The following is a 21,711-nucleotide window of genomic DNA, read 5'->3' on the forward strand; positions in this document are numbered from 1 at the left end:
AGTTCAAAAATCAGAGCGACACGCCCATTTCCTTTTCAAAACCGGAAGTGGTATTCTGGAAACGACAGCGCATTGATTTTTGTCCCCACAACAATAAAATCGAGACAAAACAACGATTGAAAGCAAAAAGGCGTCTCAGAATTTCACTTGGACGTCGAGGGCTTGTAAGAAACCCCGCGGGCAGTCATGCTGTCGGACGCAGGTCAGTGCTAAAGAGGCGCCGCTGCTGCTTGCTAGGTGCTAAAGTGACAGCTGACGTTGTTGGGCGGATTTAAAGAGCTGGCTAATGTGCGCGTCTTTGCTATGTTTACATACCAATTGGCCTCGTGTTTCGGTCGCTTTTTTTCAGCTATTTATAACCTGAGTGAATTCTATGTTTTTGCACACGTGTTCTATGTCATAAATATCTTTTGTTGGCGTTAACAGAGGCCCGAGCTGCACTACACAGTCACTATTATATTGTTGTCATTGGTGTTAAGACTATCCCGGTAATGCTTCTGGTGCACGGAGAGCCAAGAAGAGGAGCTCCGGGGAGTCACCAGGGGACGGACAGACACTGCGCTCCTCAGGAAGGCAGGTCAACGTCCGGGTGAAGCGCACCAACAACCCTCCACCTGGTCAGGTAAGGTACACAATGAGTTAATATACTGACTATATCTCGGTTAAGTTTCAGTTCGCATTCATGCAAAGTAGGGTCACACAAAGGTTTCAGTTTGGTTTTTAATGTTTCCAGGTGTGCAGTTTTAGGTAAATTTTGCTTTTATTATTATACTAGAAGGTTAGTTGTCAGGGGGCAGTGTTTAAGCAATTCATCAACAAAGCACTTTTTAAAGCCAGTTGATTGGCAGTGATGTAGACGTAGAAGTCTTAGTCAACATACCACCAACACACCTCATGAAGTTATGAGGATTTGCCCCTTGACCTCTGTTGAGGTTGTTGGGCCACCACTCTCTGGGTCTCTGTGGGGTTCATGCCTACCTGTTCACAGATCTTATCCACCCATAATCTTAATCTGTCTGTTTTGTCTCTGCATTCACTTAACTGTTCCTTGCAGTATGGTTTTCACAAGGCCTGAAAAACCGGAGACACTCTATATACCATCTCAAGTTGCAAAGAGATTATGCAGACCTTTTATACCTGTCACAGGTTTAGGGCATGAGATCTTCCTGTAGCATCTCAACTTATGCTACGATTCTTCTTACGGTTTTGCCGTAAGAAGACACTACTGACACTCAAAAGACAACGGAGCACAGCAGGTAGACTTTGGATCGGAGACAGATGTTTTTGTCTCTAGATTCCCGTAACGCTTGCTATGACAGCTGTGTTATCCTTGCCACAATCTTAGGTTTTGAGCTTTCATTTGATACAGTTTGACAGGACCAAGGTACTTGAAACCTTCATTATTTCTAGTCTTCTCCTGCTAACTTTAACCAAATCCCATAATTTACAGGGAGATTCCTAAGCCCCCTATATAATATGTGCACCACATTGTTCAAATTAAATTTATGCCCATAGTCAGAATATGTATTTCTGTATATATTATGTGTTCCTGAAGTCTGTCTCAAAGAAATTACTTTAAAAACCAAGGCTAGTTAGAACTGTCCAGTCAAAGCAACAAGATCGTAGGGTTGAAGCTAGGCTAGGGCTTTTCCATGTAGTGTTTGTATGTTGGCCTGCATGTGGTTGTCTTGGAGTGTATGTTACATTAAATTGTGATTGTGAATTGGACATAGGAATGAATCTCATGATATTTCATTTTTCTCTTTGGATTACAGAGCAAAAGAAAAGCTACAGACACAGAGGAAGAAGATGACCAGTCTGAGAAGAAGTACAGAAAATGTGAGAAGGCCGGGTGTTCTGCCATGTACCCTGTTTGTTTTGCAAGCGCATCTGAAAGGTAACATCAGATGTCAGGTAAATCAAATAGTTACTTATATCACTTTTTACAGTTCTCAAACAGCACTTCTTGTCTCTTTTCAGATGTGCTAAAAATGGGTACACGTCGCGGTGGTATCATCTATCATGTGGGGAGCATTTTTGCAATGAGTGTTTTGATCACTACTACAGAAGGTGAGACAAATGCAGGCTGAAGATATGAACAGTGTTTCTGTAGCACTGCTTAAAATGCCTCTTTAAGTTGTTTACAGTGATTTCTGCTACATTAAGTTGAGAAGATGAATATTTTATGGTTTCCATCATTTCAGAAATTTAGTGGCACGCTTCCCTCTCTCGTTTGCAGCAATCTATTTAATAATAAATGTTAACATACCAGGAAGGCACAAAATTACAGTTACATACAGACAACATTTATAACAGCAAACTCCTCCCTGCAAAAAGAAGCATATTTAAACGGTGTAAAAGAAAAGAAACTGCAGAACCCTCAACAAACAACTGTTCTGACTGACACGTGGTTTAAAAAGCTCAGAATTTCACATCAATCCACTGACAGTCAGATTAATGCATCATGTAAAGTGTTATAGATGTTGTACTGGTTGGTTGCAGTGCTGAGTGAAAAAAATAAACATCTTAATGTACCAGTGGATCTACATTCCTACTCTCTCTAATTACTGCGAGCAAAGAGAAGAAACCGATATGGATACAAGCAACGGAAATGAGTGTCTTCTGAAGAGTATCTGGGCTCTCCCTTAGAGACAGGGTGAGCAGTTTAATCATTCAGGAGCAAGTCAAGACTAGAGCAGGAACCCCTCCACGTTGAAAGGAGCCACATGATGTGGTTCAGCATCTGATTGGCACATCTAGGATCTGTTTCACACTTATCAGACTGGGAGGAGATCCCAGGAAAAATTTAGGACATGCTGGAAAAATTATGCCCTATGGCTGGTTTGGGGAATTCCTTTGTGTCCCCTCAGAAGAACTAGAAGAGGTGGCCTAGTTGAGGGAAATCTAGACGTCAATGAAACTGCTGCTGAAAGGATAATTGGATGGATTGATATTTTTCTATCTTTTTTTCCCTTCAATGTTCTTTCTAGAAGGGAGGAAACCAGTGCATAACATTTAATCTGAGTTTTTTTTTCTTTCCCCATATCAGTGCTGTTTATTTTTGCCACTTGCTTTGAGTCATTAAATTATAAGTATGTATCGCTGTATACACGCAAACCTGAAACAGCCGTGGGTTCAGTAATATTACTTTTGAAATAATCTTGTCACATGTTCCTCAGACCTATTTACATTGTTTCTGCACTACCAAACTTTGAAGCTGTGAGTTACTTGTCAAAATAATTAGAATAACTTTTTTTCTTTCGCTCCTTCACTTCAGTCACAAAGACGGCTTTGAAACCTTTGCTTCGTGGAAGAAAGTGTGGACTAGTAATGGGAAAAGTGAGCCCAGTCTTAAAGCTTTCATGGCAGATCAGCAGCTGCCATACTGGGTATGTATAAGAAGCTTTTCTGGTTCTAGATAAATGTATTAACTGTTCACACATGTAGCTACGTGTCATAAATACTGTCATGTTCATTTCCTTCAGGCTCAATGCACCAAACCCGACTGCAGGAAGTGGCGCCAGCTGACCAAGGAGATCCAGCTCACTGCCTCCTTAGCAGCAGCATACCGCTGTGGGATGAAGTTCAGTAACATTAAGGTAAAGAGGGAAAGATATAATCATCCATCCCCATCAAGACAAAATCTATTTTTCTGATAAAAATCTTGCTCATTTGCCTACAGAGCGAGGAACCCGACCAGTGCTCCCAACCAGAGGACTTGGTAAGCTAGTTATGTTTGCTAGAATCTGTTTGAGGACAGTGTGTAAACTTTACAAGTTACTGCATTTGTTTAATGCTGAGCTGTTTTATTCCTGAAGAGAGTGGCAGAGGTGACGGACAGCTGGTGGCATTCAATGCTCATTTTGCCGCCACTGTTTAAAGACAGCCCAGCCACCCCTTTCCTCACTGCGTACTACCCCGACTGTGTGGGGATGAGTCCATCAGGTTCTTCTAGCAACATGTCTCTGGGCGAGCTGAGGGCGGATCACTGCAGAGCTGCTCAGCCTCAAAGTAAGTCTGAGTTCAGAAAAAATGCCATATTTAAACACCTACTATTCACCATGCTATGTTGTACACATAATTACTGTTTTGTGTCCCCATTGGAGATCCCGATCATTATTATGTCCCTCAGTTCCAGGCTTGTGTTCATACTTCCAGCCCTTTTACCAGCCAAATGAGTGCGGAAAGGCTCTGTGTGTGCGGCCTGATATGATGGAGCTAGATGAGCTTTATGAGTTTCCAGAGTTTTCCCGCGATCCCACCATGTATCTGGCTCTGCGTAACCTTATCCTGGCCTCCTGGCACAAGAACTGTAAGGTACAACAAAGACAAAAGTGACCACTGGGGTCATTTAAAATCTCAAATAAGGGTGAAAAAGATCACTCAGAATCACCAATGTTTTTTTTAATTAAATTTTATTTTAGTGTAGAAAAATATTTTGTTTAAATTCAGAGGTGTCATGGGATTTGTCTTTGTACAAATAATAAAACTCAACCAGTTTAATATGTTTAAACTAGGCTATATATAATATGTGTGCGTTCTTTTCACCTTTTCCTACAAAAAAGGAACAGAAGTCTCCAAAAGAACAACAAACAAATAAAACAATTAGATTTTCTTCCTTTTTTCCTTCCTGTTTTTGAAGGAGGTGCTGACTTCAGAGAAATGTGCCCAGCACATCATTGTTCGGGGGTTGGTGCGTGTGCGCTGCGTGCAGGAGTTGGACCGAGTGCTCCATTTCATGACCAGGAAGGGTCTCATCAACACTGGTGTGCTGGCAGCAAAACAGCCTCTGCTCCCAGAAACATACTGCTCTGTGAGCGTCCTCATCTACACAAGATTATTACACATCTGTACTGTCATGTGACGTTTTTATTGTTTTTGCTACTACTTATTTTCTTATGCCTTTTAGCAGCTTGTACATTTTATGATTTTATGCAGAAAAATGTTATCATCATCGGTGCCGGGGCTTCAGGACTGGCTGCTGCACGCCAGCTGCAAAACTTTGGCACTCAGGTAAAGATCCTCATGTCACCTGGAGTCTCGTTGCATCTTTTCCCTGATTGTGATCAAATAGTTAATTTTGCTTAGGAAGTTTCCTGTTTGTATGACCATGAAAACATTTCATTTCTCTGCTGTCTGCCAAGAAGGTTGTGTTTTTGGTAGTATTTCTGTGCACATCATTCACTCTGTAAACACGATAGCTCTAAAAGTTTTTAATGAATTCTTTATAAGGGTGTAGATTGGAGTCATGTTAGCAATCCATTAAAATTCAACCTACTTTCACCAAAGCCTTGTAACTTACAAATGATGGTTTTTGTAAGTGTGGTGCGTATTGTCAACATAGAAAGTACCATATAAAGATTTAAAATATCATGTCACATCTGACCTTTGACCTCTCCTTCAATGTCAGTCAATAGATCTGAACGTCAAAGTGATAAACAAGTTATATAGAGCTATCTAAAACTATGTTTACTACCATTGTTTGTATTCACAACGTATGGGGAATGACATATGGGGTGTTTTACTGTTTACAAATGCTCAGTTCTTACTAACTGAGGGTATTATGCACACTTGGCGTAGTGTGCCAAGAAAATGTCCTCTGCTCAGAGAAATCCTGCTCACTGCATATTTTCTTTTTCGGGCCCGGTGGTTGTGTGGGGAAAATCCCAGTAGACTGAGAAACACAGACTAGCCCATCTGGCACCAACAGCCATGCCACGTTCAAAGTTCCTTAAATCACCTTTCTTATCCATTCTGATCCTACATGCTTAACTTAACTGCAATGCAGTTAACTTGCTTAACTGCATTGGGTTTTACCATGTGATTGGCTGAGTAGATATTTGCATCAATAAGCAGTTGAACAGGTGTACCTAATGAATTGCTCTGTGAGTGTATTTCACCCTGATGAGTTTTACATACAGTCTTCGTTTGTTTGGGCTTACAGGTGGTGGTGCTCGAGGCGAGAGACAGAATAGGTGGTCGGGTGTGGGATGATGCCTCTCTGGGTGTCACTGTGGGTCGAGGAGCTCAAATCGTTAATGGCTGTGTAAACAACCCCATTGCCCTGATGTGTGAACAGGTAAGAATGAATGTGCTGAACTTTACCTATTTCTGATAAATCTTAAGTCAGAGCTTCGCAAAAGTTTCAGTTTTAAGGCCAAAATATTTTTAAGACCCTTTTCCTTTTTGTAATGAATGCAGAAATGCAACTTCAGTGTTGCATTATTGAAAGGACAGGTTACAGGACACTTTGGGACTCTCCAAGTTCATACTCTTAGAAGTTAATATTTTTAAACTGTGCCACCTGTGTTCAGTCTTCTTTACCTGCCATGGTGAACCTAGGGTTGAGATATGCTGATCATAGTTTTGTTTGTTTTGTTGTATATATTTAAGTTTACCTGGAATTCCTTTTTACAGACTTGTCCATGCTCACAGTACACAGACATGCATCATTTTTATTTAGCCCCGCTGTGCTCTCTAGTTTTGGAACCACTGTTCCACTGTCTGTAATTTTTTTTTAAATGCATATTAAATTTCATAAATAAAAAAAACAAAAAAAAACACTACTATTAGGTACCCTTTTGTGACTTCTCTCCTGCAGTTGGGCATCAAGATGCACAAGCTCGGAGAGCGATGTGACCTCTTTCAGGAGGGAGGGCAGGTCACTGACCCTGCCATCGACAAGCGCATGGACTTCCACTTTAATGCCATCCTGGATGTGGTGTCAGAATGGAGGAAGGACAAGTCGCAGAACCAGGACACACCACTGGGAGGTGCTGTCATCATGTGTTTCACTGAAGCTCCTCTTGTTTAATTCTTTTTGATGAGAATTCCCAATGAGAGAAGAAAAGTCTCACAAAGCTACTCTTGCCTCATCACGTTTGGGTCATGATCTTAGAAAATATTTCTTAAAATGATTTCCCCCCCCACTAGCAGTTACGGCAGTGTTTCCACTTATCAGCCAATAATTACGCTGCAGTCAGGACTTTGAACTCTGTGTATAAAATACTGATGTCATGGCTGTTTTATTAAGAAGTAGTTCTAAAATCAAAGACTGTTTATAAAAGATGTCCATAGCCACTATGACACTTGTGAGTGAGGTCCAGCTGCTCGCCCTAAAACACACCCTGCTTTTTTGTCAGTTTAATTTTAAAAGGAACCATAATTTATTAAATGAATATTGTATTAAATAAGCCTAGAAACTAGCAAATAAGATCATAAAATCATCAGAGAAGTGTTTGCTAAGATCACAGATCAACCGACTTGTAGGATCATATTTCCTAAGACTTCTTCTGTGCAAGTCCTTTTTTTAAACTAAATGAGTCGCCCCCTGCTGGCCAATACAATGCATGGTTAACTTTCACATTGGCTTCATGTTTCAGATTTGAACTCTTAAGTTCATCTTTCATATTCTGGAGGAGTGCTCCTCAGCAAAGCTCCTGTACAGAAACAGGAAATATTTGTGTCTGTGGCATTTTCTCATTACAGAAAAAGTCCAAGAAGTTAAGAAGAACTTTCTCCAGGAGTCTGGGATGCAATTCAGTGAGCTGGAAGAGAAGGTGCTTCAGTTTCACCTCAGCAACCTGGAGTTTGCCTGTGGAAGCACATTAGACCAGGTCTGGAAACTAAACTTAAAAAGAGCTTTGAGATTTATTTTGTTTTAATCGATATAATTCTAAGGATTTTTTTCTGAGTTTAACAGAAAGCTCAGGCTGGGTGTTTATTATGATGAAAACTGTAACTTCCCACATCGGAAATTATTCACGCTCTGAGATGACTAATAAGAATTAGTCTGTTTGAGGTGTGAGGTTTGTTTTTTATTTTTAGTGGAAAGTCTTTCAGTGTTTCTGATCCCTTAAGAAAGAAATTTTAAGGTGAATGTAGTCGAACATATTGTGTTTTTTATTTGTGAGGATTTATGTAAATTGTATTAGATTATAGCACTGGGACTGAAAGTGAATTAGTATTTTTCTGGCTGTTTTTGTAGGTATCGGCAAGATCCTGGGACCACAATGAATTTTTTGCCCAATTCTCAGGAGACCACACTTTGCTTACCAAGGGCTACTCTGTTTTACTCTACAAACTGGCCGAGGGCCTCGACATCCACACAAAGTGTCCGGTCTGTATTCCAGTTTTTTAAACTCTATCATTTACCTTGAATCCACCTGCGTTACATTCTTGAAGTCTTATGCTTATTAGATAAAAGTTTACTTTTTAAAAATTGTAGGTTCAGGCCATTGATTACTCAGGTGACGTTGTCAAAGTTACCTCCTCTGATGGGTCGCAGTGGACAGCACAGAAGGTAAAAACATCTTTTCTGTGATAGTGTACAGTTTCTGTTATCTAAATACAGAATCTTATGATCTCAGTTAATCTTTTAGTTACTCTAACAGCCTAATGTCATCTTTCAGGTCCTTGTTACAGTTCCTTTGACTTTGCTTCAGAGGAACCTGATTCAATTCAACCCTCCACTTCCTGAAAGGAAATTGAAGGCGATCCACAGTCTGGGGGCGGGTATAATAGAAAAGGTCATTAAAGTTCAACTAACCTACTGTGCTGCATTAGAATAAAAAGGATGATGAAGTTGCTTCCCAGTAGTTGCTCATATTTACTCTTTGTTCTGTGTGCAGATCTCGCTTCAGTTCCCGTACAGATTCTGGGACAAAAAAATCCAAGGAGCAGACTACTTCGGTCACATCCCACCAGGTCTTGAAAAGAGAGGCATGTTCAGTGTCTTCTACGACCTGGATCCACAGGTGTGTTTTTGTTCTTGTGTTGAGCGGTTTGGAGACAAGGTTAGAGAGGCAAAGCTAAGGTGGTTTGGACATGTGCAGATGAAGGAGAGTGAATGTATTGGACAAAGATGGTGAAGATGGAGATGACAGGCAGGAGGAAAGGATGAAGAGTAAAGAAATGGTTCGTGCATGCAGTGAAGGAGGACATGCAAAGCGTAGGTGCAATAGAAGAGGATGCTAGAAATGGGGTAAGATGGTGGCAGATGATCGACAAATCAGAGAAACAGCCAAACGAATAAGAAGTTTATCCACGTGGCCAGAAAAGTTAGAGCCGCTGGTCTTAGGGTGCAAAATTGTATTTATATTTAAATTGACAAATGGTGTAGAAAAAGATGGAGGAGATTAATACAGAATCTAATGGTTTAAATGTGTGTTTGTGTAGAGGAAGCAGGCTGTGCTGATGTCTATTATCAGTGGTGACGCTGTTTCTTCTGTGCGGGACATGGAGGACAAAGAGGTGGTCGATGAGTGCATGAGGGTACTGCGGGAACTTTTCAAAGAGCAGGTAATCCTCCTACTTCTGCTAAAATCTTTCAGGAGTTATACTTAGACGTTTGAGAATAATAAAGAAATAATAGGAGTATTTAAAAGAAACAAAAATCATATTTTTGAAATGAGAGAGAACTCCGCCTGAAATTTGTTATATGATATTACCAGAAACCTTCCAAGAAAATTAATTTGGATTCAATACCTGGGGAAATATCACACTGAATTAAGATCCTCTGTCAGAGATTAAAGTATTTAAGGACTCCAAACATCCATCAATCAATATTCATAGACTCATTTTGTCAGATATTTACACAAAACAACTGAACAACTTTTGATATTTATTCTTTTTATTTTTTTTAAGATACAGAAATTTAAAAAGAAAAAAAAGGTCTGTAAATTATATTACTACAAGGGCAGAAAGAACACCTCTACCTACAGCCATTAAAATATATTTTGGACAATGCTGACTTGAAATGTTGTATATCTCCTAATTAGAGGTGTATTATTTTCCCCTGGATTCCTGTTTTTTCATTTTTTCCTTTTATTTATTTTTTTAGTCCCCAATGCTCTCATTTAAGTTCAGATTTATATATGCATGTATTTAGGAGGTTCCTGAGCCAATGAATTTCTTCATCACTCATTGGAGCAAAGACATCTGGTCCCAGATGTCCTACAGCTTTGTGAAGACAGGGGGCAGCGGAGAGGCCTACGACATTCTCGCTGAAGACGTGCAGGGAAAGGTGTTCTTTGCTGGCGAGGTAACATTTTTCAAATTTTTACCAAATGAGTCCAGAAACGTCAGGTTTTATGAAGTGCTACTGAGGCATTTATTTCATTTCTATTTTACATAAATGTGTTTTGCATTAACACGATCCTGCTGTGGCTGTATGGATCACACTAACTTTGCATTCTTAATCTTTGTTGTAGAAATTGAGTCGCACAAGGCCTGTAATAGTGAGCCGCCTCATGTTTCAGCTATTTTTACAGGAATCATTTTAAATATTCGTTTTAGAGTCTGACTGAACGTTGACAGAAGTCATCCACCTTGAGGTTGACGGTCTGGAAACTCAGCTCCAAATATCATTAAGCAGCCTTTTGTGTTACTGCTTGTTTCCCTAAATCTCTTCTACAAAGGCAAGAGTGCAAAGTTTATGTGAGCCACAGACATTCTACATTTATTCACACTATCTCTGGCATCTCTTTTTCAATCCAGCAGGTTGAGGCGGGGGGGATTAAATGATATTTGAGTCTTCTGTAGATGATGTCCAACAAAGATTTCTATTCAAAGATAACTTTTCTGATGTTCTAGAGCTGTTTAACACTAAAACTGACCTAAGATAAGGATGAATTTGCTTATGATTTGTCAGTTAGAGAATCTAAATTCATTTGGTCAGTGCTTTGATGTCTTTCCCCTGTAACAGGTCTATGTTAATGTTATTACGGTGATTTAATTTAATGAAGTCTTCCAGTAAGCTGCTCTGCTCAATAAGAATGATTCTGGAGCAGCAGTCAGGCCTCGTATCCTTCTCTCCTGTTGTTTTCCTGCTCTGACAAATTAAAATGTGGAAATGGTCCCTATACACTTAAGGCCACTTTGTTAGTATATCATCACCTTTTCAAATGCTTATTAATGCAAATATCTAATTGGCAAAACACATGGAAGCAGCTCGGTGTGTTTTGGATTTGTAGAGATGGGCAAGATGACCTGCTGAAGCTCGAACTGAGCATCAGATGGGAAAGAAGAAGATTTGAGAGAATTTGAATGTAGCATGGTTGTTGGTGCCAGACAGGATGGTCTGAGTATTTTCATAGCTGCTGAGATTTTTCCACACAACCATGTATATGGTTTATGGAGAATGCAATTCTCTGAGCAAAAATGCCTTATTGAGGTCAGAGGAAAATGGCCAGACTGCTTTGAGCTGATACTAAGGTAACAGTAACTCAAATAACCACCCATTGTACTGAAGTGAAACAGAAGAGCATCTTTGAATGCAAAACATGCCAAACCTAGAAGCAGATGGGCTACAGCAGCAGAAGACCACACAGGAACAGGAAACTGAAGCTACAATTCTCATAGGCTCACCAAAACTAGACAACAAAAAGTTGGAATTGTGTTGTCTGGTCTGATAAGTTTCTATTTCTGCTGTGACACTTAGATGGAAGGGTCAGAATTTGCGATCGATAACATGAAAGCATGGATCCATTCTGCTTTGTATCACAGGTACAAGCTGCTGGTATAAGAAGGTACGGATGTTTCCTGGACCTCCTGATTATTATTTATATTCTATAGCCTATCTAACCTCTCTGAAGACCAAAAGGAGGTCCAACACAATATTAAGAAGATGTAGCTAACAAAGTGGCCATGAGTGTATATGGGTATTTTTAAACTATCTGTGTCCGTGAAATGTGCTTGTAATGCATTTTGTCCCTTATATCAGGCAACCAACAGACACTTTCCTCAGACTGTGACGGGAGCCTACCTCAGTGGCGTCAGAGAGGCCAGCAAGATGGCCGCTATGTAACCTGTCACTCCTAGAGCACTCATAAACACCAGCACGGACTCACGGGTTGCACCGAACAACAGACCATTAATAAAGTCGGACTGTGTTGTCTCACTTGCTCCACTTGAAACACTGTTTTGCTGTGCTGTAATGTATCTGATCAGCAAAGTGTCATGAATGATTTTTCAGTAGCGGGGTTAGCCAGGGCCTGGCTCTACATATCTAACAAGTGCTTTTTATTTATATCAAAATCCAACCGGTAACATGTTGGTGACAAGATGCAAAAAAAAGAAAAACAAAATTATGAGGAAGTCTCCACAGCCCCTAAGCAGCTCTGCCTAACTCTGCTGTGCTGGAAACGAGGATGGTATTTTGTTTTAATGATAGCAATGCATGAAACATTGGAAAATCTGAGTGATCTGATCATAAACTTAACCGAATATAATTTAACCTCCAATCATCAGGTTTTAAGTAATTATAGGATATATATATATATATGTAACATGTCTTCTTTGAGAATTACCAATGTTTTCTACAACTGTAGTGATTTGACTCGTTCTATTTGTGAGTCGTGTGTTGCTATAAATGGTGAAGTTGACTGGATGAAAGGATATATATATGTAATACAAGTACCTCTAAAGTAGCTCTTTATTTAAATCAACAACAACAAAATGAAAAAAAATCACCTGTGAAAAATTGAATGACCCTTTGAGCTAAGGTTGATCACCTGGTTGTTCCCATATTTTCTCAGGGATGCGTTCAGGACACTTTTCACCCATCAAACTAAACCTAATGAGTCATAGAGTAAAATGATAAGAACTGACAGTTTTAAAGGTTTTTGTGAAGAAAAACCACAACTAACCAAAGTATTAAAACGCCACACTGCTCTTGTATTTATTCTTGAACAGTTAATTTCCTGAGGATTGTTGAGCAGCAGACTCTTCTCACTTTTTTTTGATTAATATTGACGGATTTGTCATTAGGTTCATATCATTGTCTAGATCAGCACATTTACAGTATGTGGTCATGTCCTGTTTGTCATTAGAGTGCTCTAGTATTTATCTTGTATGTGTGTAATAAACTGAGCTACCAACTGCCACAGTAATCACGTTTACTCTTGGATTATTTTTTTCCCTGCTTAAGTCATACTAAGATCAGAATCGTACAGAAACTACACAAATGTTTTGGGTTCCTCCTCATTGCTTTATATTTTGCTTCCAAGGCGACAGACTTTCTTCTAATTTTTTAAAGGTGTTGAGTAGTAGTTCTCCAGGCTTTTAAAAAATTTTCTTTGGGCGTTGGCTGCTTGTTTCATTTTTTTCAGTCCGTATATTTGTCCATTTTCAGAGGAATGTTTTGTTTATTGAACCACTAAACAATCTGAACAATTATGAATTATTCTTCATATTAATTTTCTATTAATAAAAAATAACTACGTTTATTTTGAGCAAACATCGAGTAGTCTTACTGCTCCTTAAAAGGTTAGTCGACTATGTCCCAAAAAAGTAAGTAATAATAAATAAATATTTCATTAATAGTAAAAAATAACAAATGACGGAATGAAGACTGTGAATTTCTTTCACAGATGTTTTCTTTTTATTTCAAATCCAGAATTCCTTCTGCGCCATGTCTGACTCTGGTTTAGATTAGTTGCTAGGTTTTGTTGCGAGGCAACCGTGGAACCAGTAGACGAATGACGTTAATAAGCGTCATCAATGCGAGCCCAAGTGCTTTCCCTCCCCAAACTAAAGCGGAAGTAAACAAATCAAACATGAGCTGGGACCGTATTACACCCGTTATTGCAAAATCTGCTTGTTGAACTGTAGCTTTAGATTGCGGGTCGGTTCTGTTAATATCGGCTCATAAATACATCTTAGAGGCAGCTGAAACAACCCGCCACCTTCAACCCACAGCGAAAATCAAGTAACAGTAAAATCAAGTTGGCGCGTTTTGGATGAAGAGCAATATTTGCTTACACTGACCAACATAATGGACTGTAGCACCGCTGACCTGCACGCTAACGTGGCACACGACTCTCCAGGTAGCCGGATGCTCTTCTTAATTTTACCTGAAGAGGCATACATGTTATTGAACTGCGCAGCTAACTGCTAACTTAGCTTATAACTTCGCGGTAAAGCACCCACGCCACTGCTGATAGCTTGATTTAAAAGCGTTAATCATGAAAAAGTTTAACCTGATTTAATTCAGTAATAATTTTTTTAACGGTGGGTATGGTTTGATCAGAGATTTTTGCAAAACATCACTTTTGCACACAAGACGTACTTCTGGTATTAATGATAAACTGTGATGGATAATGGAAACTTAGCTAAACACTACGCTCTTCTCCTCATACTACAGTTATTGCACGTGTAACTAGACCACATTCACGTGTACGTTTTGCTTTTGACTTTGGAGATTTTAAATTCATATAAGAAAATATGTGCCTTTATAGTAATACATAATTAAATCCCCAATATTTGATCAATGATAAGTCTAGCTAAGATTAGCTCAGTGTGGACCAGATACATCATTGAGTGGCTGTATATTCATAGATTATCAGGAATGTATTCAAAGGGAAAGAAAGGACAGAATACTAGGGATGCTAGGCATCAGAAAAAGATGGCAAGTGAAGGCTCAAAGTGAGTTTTGTATGCAACTCGACACTACGGATGGAGAAAATGGGCCGGGGTGAGTAGTAAGGAGTAACTGAGGGCATCTATGAAGAGAATGAAGGGTGGGGAGAGATGAAGACATGACATACCTGTGGAAGTATGGAGAAGTCTAGGAGAGAATGTCTTTGGAATCAGAATACTTTATTAATCCCCAAGGAAATTATGTGGGTTACAGTTGCTCCAAGACAGTAACAGTAACAGACTAAACTATTTAAATAATACAATACGTTACAGAGTTTACAAACTTATGAAGTAGCGCTAATATATACAAATTGCGCAATTATACACATCACGGATATTACAGAGGTGATTATAAATATCAAGAATATTGACAAAGAATTTTACAGAGGTGGAATATATATGATTCACATTTAATTCTGAATCTGTGAATTTTGTAATTTGCTATTTTACTGTAGAGCGTGTGCAAAAAAGGGTGTAACTATTATTGCAGTGTTTACAGTGTATTAGGTGGAGGAGTTGTACAGGGAGATGGCCACGACAGGAATGATTTCCTGTGTTGTGCAGTGGTGCTTTTTGGTAATCTCAGTCTCTCACTGAATGTGCTCCTGTGACTACTTGGAGAGTAAGAGGATGCCTGAGGGATGGAAAAGACAGACTGGTACTGATTTTCAAGAATAAGGGAAATGTTCAGTGCTGTAGTAACTACAGAGGGATAGAGTTGATGAGTCATTGTTGAAGCTAGGCTGAGAAGAGAAGTTATGAGGTGACGATCTGTGAGGAGCAGTACGATTTCTTTCTGAAAAATAATACTACAAACGTGATGTTTTGAGAGTGTTGATGGAGAAGAATATAGAAGGTTTGATGGAGGTGCAGGACATGATGATGGTCATGGTGAGTACAGTGAGATAGTAGTGTAATGGGTGGAGGTGGGATTACATTGGGGACTGGGTCTCAGTCCTTTTTTCTTTGCAGTGGGTCATGTATGAGGTCAGACAGGAGTCTCTATGGAGTAGGATGTTTGTAGACGACATTGTGATCAGCAGGGACCAGGTGGACCTGCTATGATGTATGTTTTGAAGATGGTGACAAAAACACTGGAGGACGAGCTGGAGGAGGCAGAGTTGACAATATTAAGATTGTAATGGGGACTAACCAGAATGGATAAGATTAGAAATGAGTACATCAGAGGGGCATCTCAGGTTGAGCTGTTTGGAGACAATGTTAGAGAGACAAGGCTGAGATGGTTTGGACATGTGCAGAGGGATATATATGGATGGGTATATTGGAGGAGTTGGTATGACAGAGGAGATTGCTAAGAAAAGGTTGAGATTGAGGCAGATGATCTGCTGTGATGACCCTCAAAAGGGAGCATCTGAAAGAAGAAGAAAATGATGATGTACTCAGCATATGATAAGAAAGGGATGTACTGAGCCAATGCATGATAAATGGATATTGCTAAATAAGTTGTCATTTCACAATCATACTGCACCATATGACATACAGTATGAAATGGTGCAACTGTGGCAAGAAAGTTAAAGATCAACATTGGATTTTTGTATAGAAAGAAACGCTGTTTCTCATCCACTGGGTGTAGCATCATAGCACAGTCTGCAGATTTATGTTTTATTTTTATTGCGACCTTGTTTATATGAATGATTCTGCATCCAATTTGAAGCCTCTTAAGCCATGGTATTATTGTGCACTGGGTTCTTTGCAACTACCTTTGAACATCCTGTTTTATTTATGAACATGTATATTGCGTTCTTCTCTGTCTGTCTAAAGTCGTGTATTTTTTTTGTCTTTGTTGAAAAAAAGATCTTGATCTGAGATGACCTGTTCAAATAAAGGAATTAATCGTAATAATAATCAGTGTGTCAAATGAAGGTGAATGCAATAAGAGATCATCACATGAATGCTGTTTTTTTATTAAATCACAAATATGATTTGATTTTTGAAAAGATTTCATATTAAGTAGCTTATTCTTTTTTCTAAAGTAACATTAACTACATTATTACATTTGCTGTACCAAAAATACTGATATTTACAGTTATTTATCCGACTGTGTCTCTGACTAATCAGATGTGAGCTCCAGCAGTGATGAGGACTTAGTGCCTCTATCAAAGCTGCTGATGAGGCAACAGAGTGATGAGAAGGAGTCATGCGACAATACCCGCAGCTTATCCTCCAACTCCAACAATAAATCAAAAAAGGACAAAGGTGATGGTAATACCAGCTGTTTTATCAGTAAAAGTGTTTACACTAAATATTTCTCCGACCAATTATTTGGTTACATTTTGCATGTTTATATCTTCTCTCACAGGTTCAGATGGCTCCTCGGATGATGAGCCGCTAGTAAAGATGAAGACAAGCCTTGCACCACCTAAGAAACAAGAGAAAAAGGAAAACACACCACCCAAATCTAACAGCACAAATAACAAGAACACAGGTGACCACATGCTCTTTTCATCGTTTGTTCTTCTGACTTGTGTATAGAGTGAATGGCTTCACATTTTTGCTTTCTGTGTTTAAATACAGACGAAGACTCTGACAACGAGCCTTTGATAAAAATTGCCAAAATGTCCTTGAAAGCTGTGAAAAAACCTCCCTCAGTTCCAACCAAAAAAGCTGCTGGTAGAAAGAAGAAAGGTGAGATGACTTTCTCTCCAGTGGACTGGGGTATCGTCAGACATCTGCTATATCAGATACTTACTTTGGGATTCCTTTTCTCACACAGAGTCACTGGGCAAGGACGACAGCTCCGATGATGAGCCTTTGAGTCAAGTTGCCAAGAAACCTCAGTCACGGCACGAGAGAAGGGCAGCTGCTGAAAAAGCAAACCCGGTTACCAAATCCAAAAGAAATGCTGCAAAGAAAAAGGGTTGGTTTGAAAGTTTGAGCTCAACTAAAATAAAAAAAACCCCACAAGACCTTTTATTGAGTTCAAATAACTTGTTGCTGTTTTGTTTAGTTAAATATACTGAGACATCCACTGACAGCTCAGATGATGAGCCACTGGCAGCGATAAAGAGGAAGTCATCGAAACATAAAGGTAGGCAAAGTCTTCAGTAGGCTGAGCGCAAGGATTGATTTTAAGCAGGTTTTAACTGTTGGTAGTTTCGTTTTTAGGCTCTTGAATTTTAAAACAGCGCTTTATTTGCAGACAGCAGCTCAGATGACGATGTGCCCCTTGTGGACTTCGTTGCCAAGAAAAGGAGGCCAGTGAAGAAAAGCCCAAAGAAGAGCACCGTAACACGAGGGCGAGCATCGAACAAGAGAAAAGGTACTCTCACAGCACTGATGACTTGAACAAAACAAAGAAATGTTTAAAACATTTTCAATCTTTGTTTTAGCAGAAGTCAGTGATGATAGCTCAGATGAAGAACCGTTGATTAATCTTGTGAAAAAACCTCGTGCTATCAAAAAACCCAAAACAAAGGCTCCCACTCGGAAGAAGAAGAGCACACCTTCTAGGAGTCCAAGAAAGAAGCCAGGTAAAGACTGACCACACCACTCTGAGATGTCACATTTATAACTTAGAAGTTTGAGTCATTACGTTGAAATCTTCAGCTTGGCTCTGCCATGCAAAATTCATTTATTGTTTTTTTTTTTAATATATTTTTAGCGGTAGAAACAAACTTCCATACTGCTCCGTTTGGTGTAGTAACAAACATATGTCTTACAAGCTTCTGAAATATTAAACAATTTGTCACAATTGTTTAATCGGCTTCTTTAATTGGCTGAATATTTGATTTTGAGCTCACATTTTTCACTCTGCAGGCATCAGTTTATCAATAAACAAGGAGGACAATTTGTCAACTTTGAATATTAATTTTCTCAAAGCCGTCTAGAGACTGTCTGGAGTCTACTACATAAATTACACAAGTACACCACACCTAGGAATGTGCTAAAGTCTTGGTAGCTGACACAAGTGTAAGCATTAGCCATTTGGAGTTATCAGTCTGATTGGTGCATTTTCATGTCTTCCCTCTCTGCTGTGCCTCTGATTGGTGGATAATTCTGATGTGTTTTCACAGGAAAAGCTTTCTAGTTAACCCGTCAACCTACCAGCGTTTTAGCAGCGAGCACAATCCCATCAGAAATCACACAGTCTAGTGTTTCATTATGTTTGTTTTTCACACAACTTCAAATCACATTTGTCTATGTGTCAAGAGATTTATTCTAAAGACACTTCTTCAGCTAAGAATCTAAAGGTAGAAACACACAGACGCTGCAGCTTTTACTTGCAAGGGCATGATCACAGAACGCTCACACCAGAGTGGGGGCCCTGTGATGTGCGCTCTGTTCTTGCACTTGTCTTTATTTATATACAAAAGTAATACAACAGTGAATACGTCTATTCATAGGCAGAGGAATGTTAGTGTGTAGGGAGTGAAGATAAGAGTGGTTCAGGTGTATGTGTGTGTGTTATGAGATTCAGAAGGACGCGGCCCCTCTTCTTGTTAGGGAGCGCAGATAAGTGTCCAGCTCTCCTCTTCCTGGCACAGTGGTTCTTAACCTTTTTGGAGGTACCGAACCCCACCAGTTTCATATGCGCATTCACTGAACCCCTCTTTAGTGAAAAATAAAATAAGATTTTTTTCAAATTCAAGACATACATATGTTTTTTACTGGTGCACAAAATGGGCCGTGCGTGCATACATGCACGGTGGAGGCTCTGCCGAACCCCTGAGACCGACTCACCGAACCCCTAGGGTTCGATCGAACCCAGGTTAAGAACCACTGTCCTGGCAGGAGTGAAATGATAACAGCTTGTTCAGCTATTATCACTGTGAGAAAGAATTTATAAAACAGTCTTGTAGTGGACAACAGTCTAAGTCATAAAAAGGTCATCATGCAGTATTTTATCATATGCAAACTTATATCATTAAAAGCTTATACTGACTACTAAGTACAATTTTATATTGACACTATGAATGCTGCTTCTCTCATGTATTCATGTGGACTTTAAATAATATTGCTTCTGATTCATCAGGTAACAGTACAGATGACAAGCCATTGAAGGCAGCGAAGCATCCACAAGTGACCAAAACCCTGACAATCCTACTAGAGAGGTGTGATGCTGGACACGCTGGGGCAGCAGGAAGCCTAAAGAAAGCCAGCAAAGGTACAAACTGCATACCAACTCATTACTAATGCTACAGTAAAATGAAAGTAAATAACACAGTTTTCTTATTCATGAAAGGAAAAAAACATGTTGCTGAAAAACCAGAGGAGGAGGACTCGGCCGGTTCAGAAGAATCTTCAGAAGAAGAATAAGTAAATGAAACAAATTTCTCAAAGCGTTGTGAAACATAACGGTCACCGTTAGTGTTCATGTAAAGTTCTTCACTGTGCTTTATCTCACTATGTGTTAATTTATGCGCATTGTATTTTTACTCCAGATTTTAGGTGTGGGGCCAAATTTTGTGGGTTCCTTAAAGATTTTATGCACTTTCTTTCATGCTATGTTTTTTAATGTTACGTGCCAATTGTTTGCAGTTTTTGATTCCTATGAGTTTCATTTGTTTTTATTTTTTAAAAAAGAAGAAAACAGTGTAGCTCTCATTGCTGTAAGTTACATTTCACCTTTCAGGCATTTTAGCTTTAAGTACACCCTCAGCATGCAGCTATAAAAATTTGTTGTGTTGGAATTAAAGTCCTTTCACAAAGAAATTCACATAAGAGTCACATTTGTTCAGCTTTCAGTGATTCGTTTTTTGTCATTGTTTGTCATGTTAATAACCCAAATCACAAAGGACGCCTTTAGATTTGTCCATCACAGACATTGATTTGTATGCGTGGTAATTACAAAAACACCACTTTTTTCTTAGTGATTCTACATTTCAATTTGACCTAATGAGGTCACCCACACCCAGTACAGCTTTCTGTATAGGTCTTACATACAGAGCTGGCATTATTCATTAACCTTTTTTAATTGTATTTTCTTGGCTAACTTGTCCTGTTAGAATGTACTACCTTCAAAAAGTAGAGCTGCAACTAAGTAATTAGTGTTTTGTTTTTAGTGTTTGTTTTGAAAACCTTGGTGGTTAAAAAAAAAGGGTTACTACAGTTACACAATTTTCTTTTTCCATAAGACAGTTATAGGGTCTGCAACTAGTTAGCTTTATTATTAATTTAAAATGTCTTTATAACAAATAAATGAATAATAAACACTGAAAAAGATTTTATAAAATTTCCTAAAATAATAAATAAATGGTCAAATTGCTTGTAAATAATTTCTTCACATTTTAAAAGGTGCAATTAGATCGTTTCTTGCCATTTGTAAAAGAAAAAAGCCCCAAAACAAAACACAATGAAAAACTACTATTAGACTTTTAAAATCTCCAAATAATTGTCTGATTTCTTTTGACTAACCTATAAAGGTGATATTTTTGTTAGATTTTTTTTATATGACCTCTTCCCTTTGTTATTTATTCATCATTTAAATTTAAAATGGCATATTATTTAAATAATTTTGTAAAAATCTTTATTAATAAACACCCAAACACAAATAAATAAGGCATGTTAAAAAACATTTTGAAGAAAAGTGGAGCATTTAAGTAATACACATAAATAAACAGAACTAAAATAACTTCTGTACCATAAAGAGTTGCTAACTAGTCAATAAACTTGAAAATTACACAAAAAATTAATGTTACGCTGGTGTCGTATGAAAATCTGTAGAAAAAAATCACTAGTTTTTACTTAAACAATATGTGTTTACATACTTTCATCGATTGTACAAATGGCAACTTGAAAGTTGTTCAAGAAGGTAATTTGAGAAAAGCATTCTTAAGACAACAGATAAAAAATAACTTATTCTATGATTCAGATATTAAAACATGTGCTCACCTTTTTTATTTTATTAGTGTGTTCATGTGTTCAGGTTATCAGGACAGTAAAATTTGATCTGATAACGAAGGAAATGAAAATTTAATATTTATTCAACTGCTTGACTTTATTTATCAAAAAAATTATTCATAATTCTGGAGTAATAAATTACTCTTTTCATTTTTTATGAATGATTTGTAAAACCTGAAAGAAAAATTGGGAATATGTAAAAAACATACATGCAATGAACATTTACCAAATTTTACAATTATGGTTATCGGAAAAGGCCTATTGCTCTATTTATATGTTTGTTTGTTTTTTAAATATTGTAACTGATTTGTTAAAATGTTTTGGCTGTATTTGCAAATGATTATATTTTCTTTTTGTACTATTGTTCATGTGTTTAGTCCGTTTTGTGCTTAAATATTATTTTCAATAAAAGTATTAAATTTCCCAGTTTTC

At 38.4% G+C, this 21,711-nt stretch overlaps 2 protein-coding genes across 5 annotated transcripts; both read left to right on the forward strand.

Moving 5' to 3' along the window:
- The first annotated feature begins 28 nt into the window (after window positions 1-28).
- Window positions 29-12,890, forward strand: kdm1b (lysine demethylase 1B). The gene is made up of 21 exons (XM_006794423.3): window positions 29-202; window positions 480-622; window positions 1,776-1,897; window positions 1,981-2,070; window positions 3,278-3,389; window positions 3,486-3,599; window positions 3,683-3,721; window positions 3,819-4,011; window positions 4,133-4,317; window positions 4,643-4,813; window positions 4,939-5,013; window positions 5,945-6,079; window positions 6,602-6,773; window positions 7,489-7,616; window positions 7,988-8,119; window positions 8,228-8,302; window positions 8,412-8,528; window positions 8,631-8,756; window positions 9,178-9,300; window positions 9,890-10,042; window positions 11,723-12,890. Exons 1-21 carry the CDS (start codon window positions 187-189, stop codon window positions 11,804-11,806), a joined length of 2,505 nt encoding a protein of 834 aa, XP_006794486.2. The 5' UTR covers window positions 29-186; the 3' UTR covers window positions 11,807-12,890.
- Window positions 12,891-13,466: 576 nt separating this feature from the next.
- LOC102794345 (uncharacterized) lies at window positions 13,467-20,091 on the forward strand. Of its 4 annotated transcripts, none has more exons than XM_087834789.1 (10): window positions 13,467-13,826; window positions 16,498-16,641; window positions 16,739-16,864; window positions 16,954-17,064; window positions 17,153-17,296; window positions 17,387-17,467; window positions 17,579-17,698; window positions 17,769-17,909; window positions 19,412-19,543; window positions 19,622-20,091. In XM_087834789.1, the coding sequence occupies exons 1-10, from the start codon at window positions 13,775-13,777 to the stop codon at window positions 19,693-19,695; spliced, it is 1,125 nt and encodes a 374-aa protein (XP_087690915.1). In that variant the 5' UTR covers window positions 13,467-13,774; the 3' UTR covers window positions 19,696-20,091. The 4 variants fall into 4 exon arrangements, with proteins under 4 accessions (XP_087690915.1, XP_087690916.1, XP_087690918.1 ...); XM_087834790.1 differs by having other exon boundaries at window positions 17,772-17,909; XM_087834792.1 differs by having other exon boundaries at window positions 16,498-16,635.
- The last annotated feature ends 1,620 nt before the right edge of the window (window positions 20,092-21,711 follow it).

This window comes from Neolamprologus brichardi, chromosome 22, assembly GCF_056152115.1.
Source record: "Neolamprologus brichardi isolate AB-2024 chromosome 22, ASM5615211v1, whole genome shotgun sequence".
NCBI lineage: Eukaryota > Metazoa > Chordata > Actinopteri > Cichliformes > Cichlidae > Neolamprologus > Neolamprologus brichardi.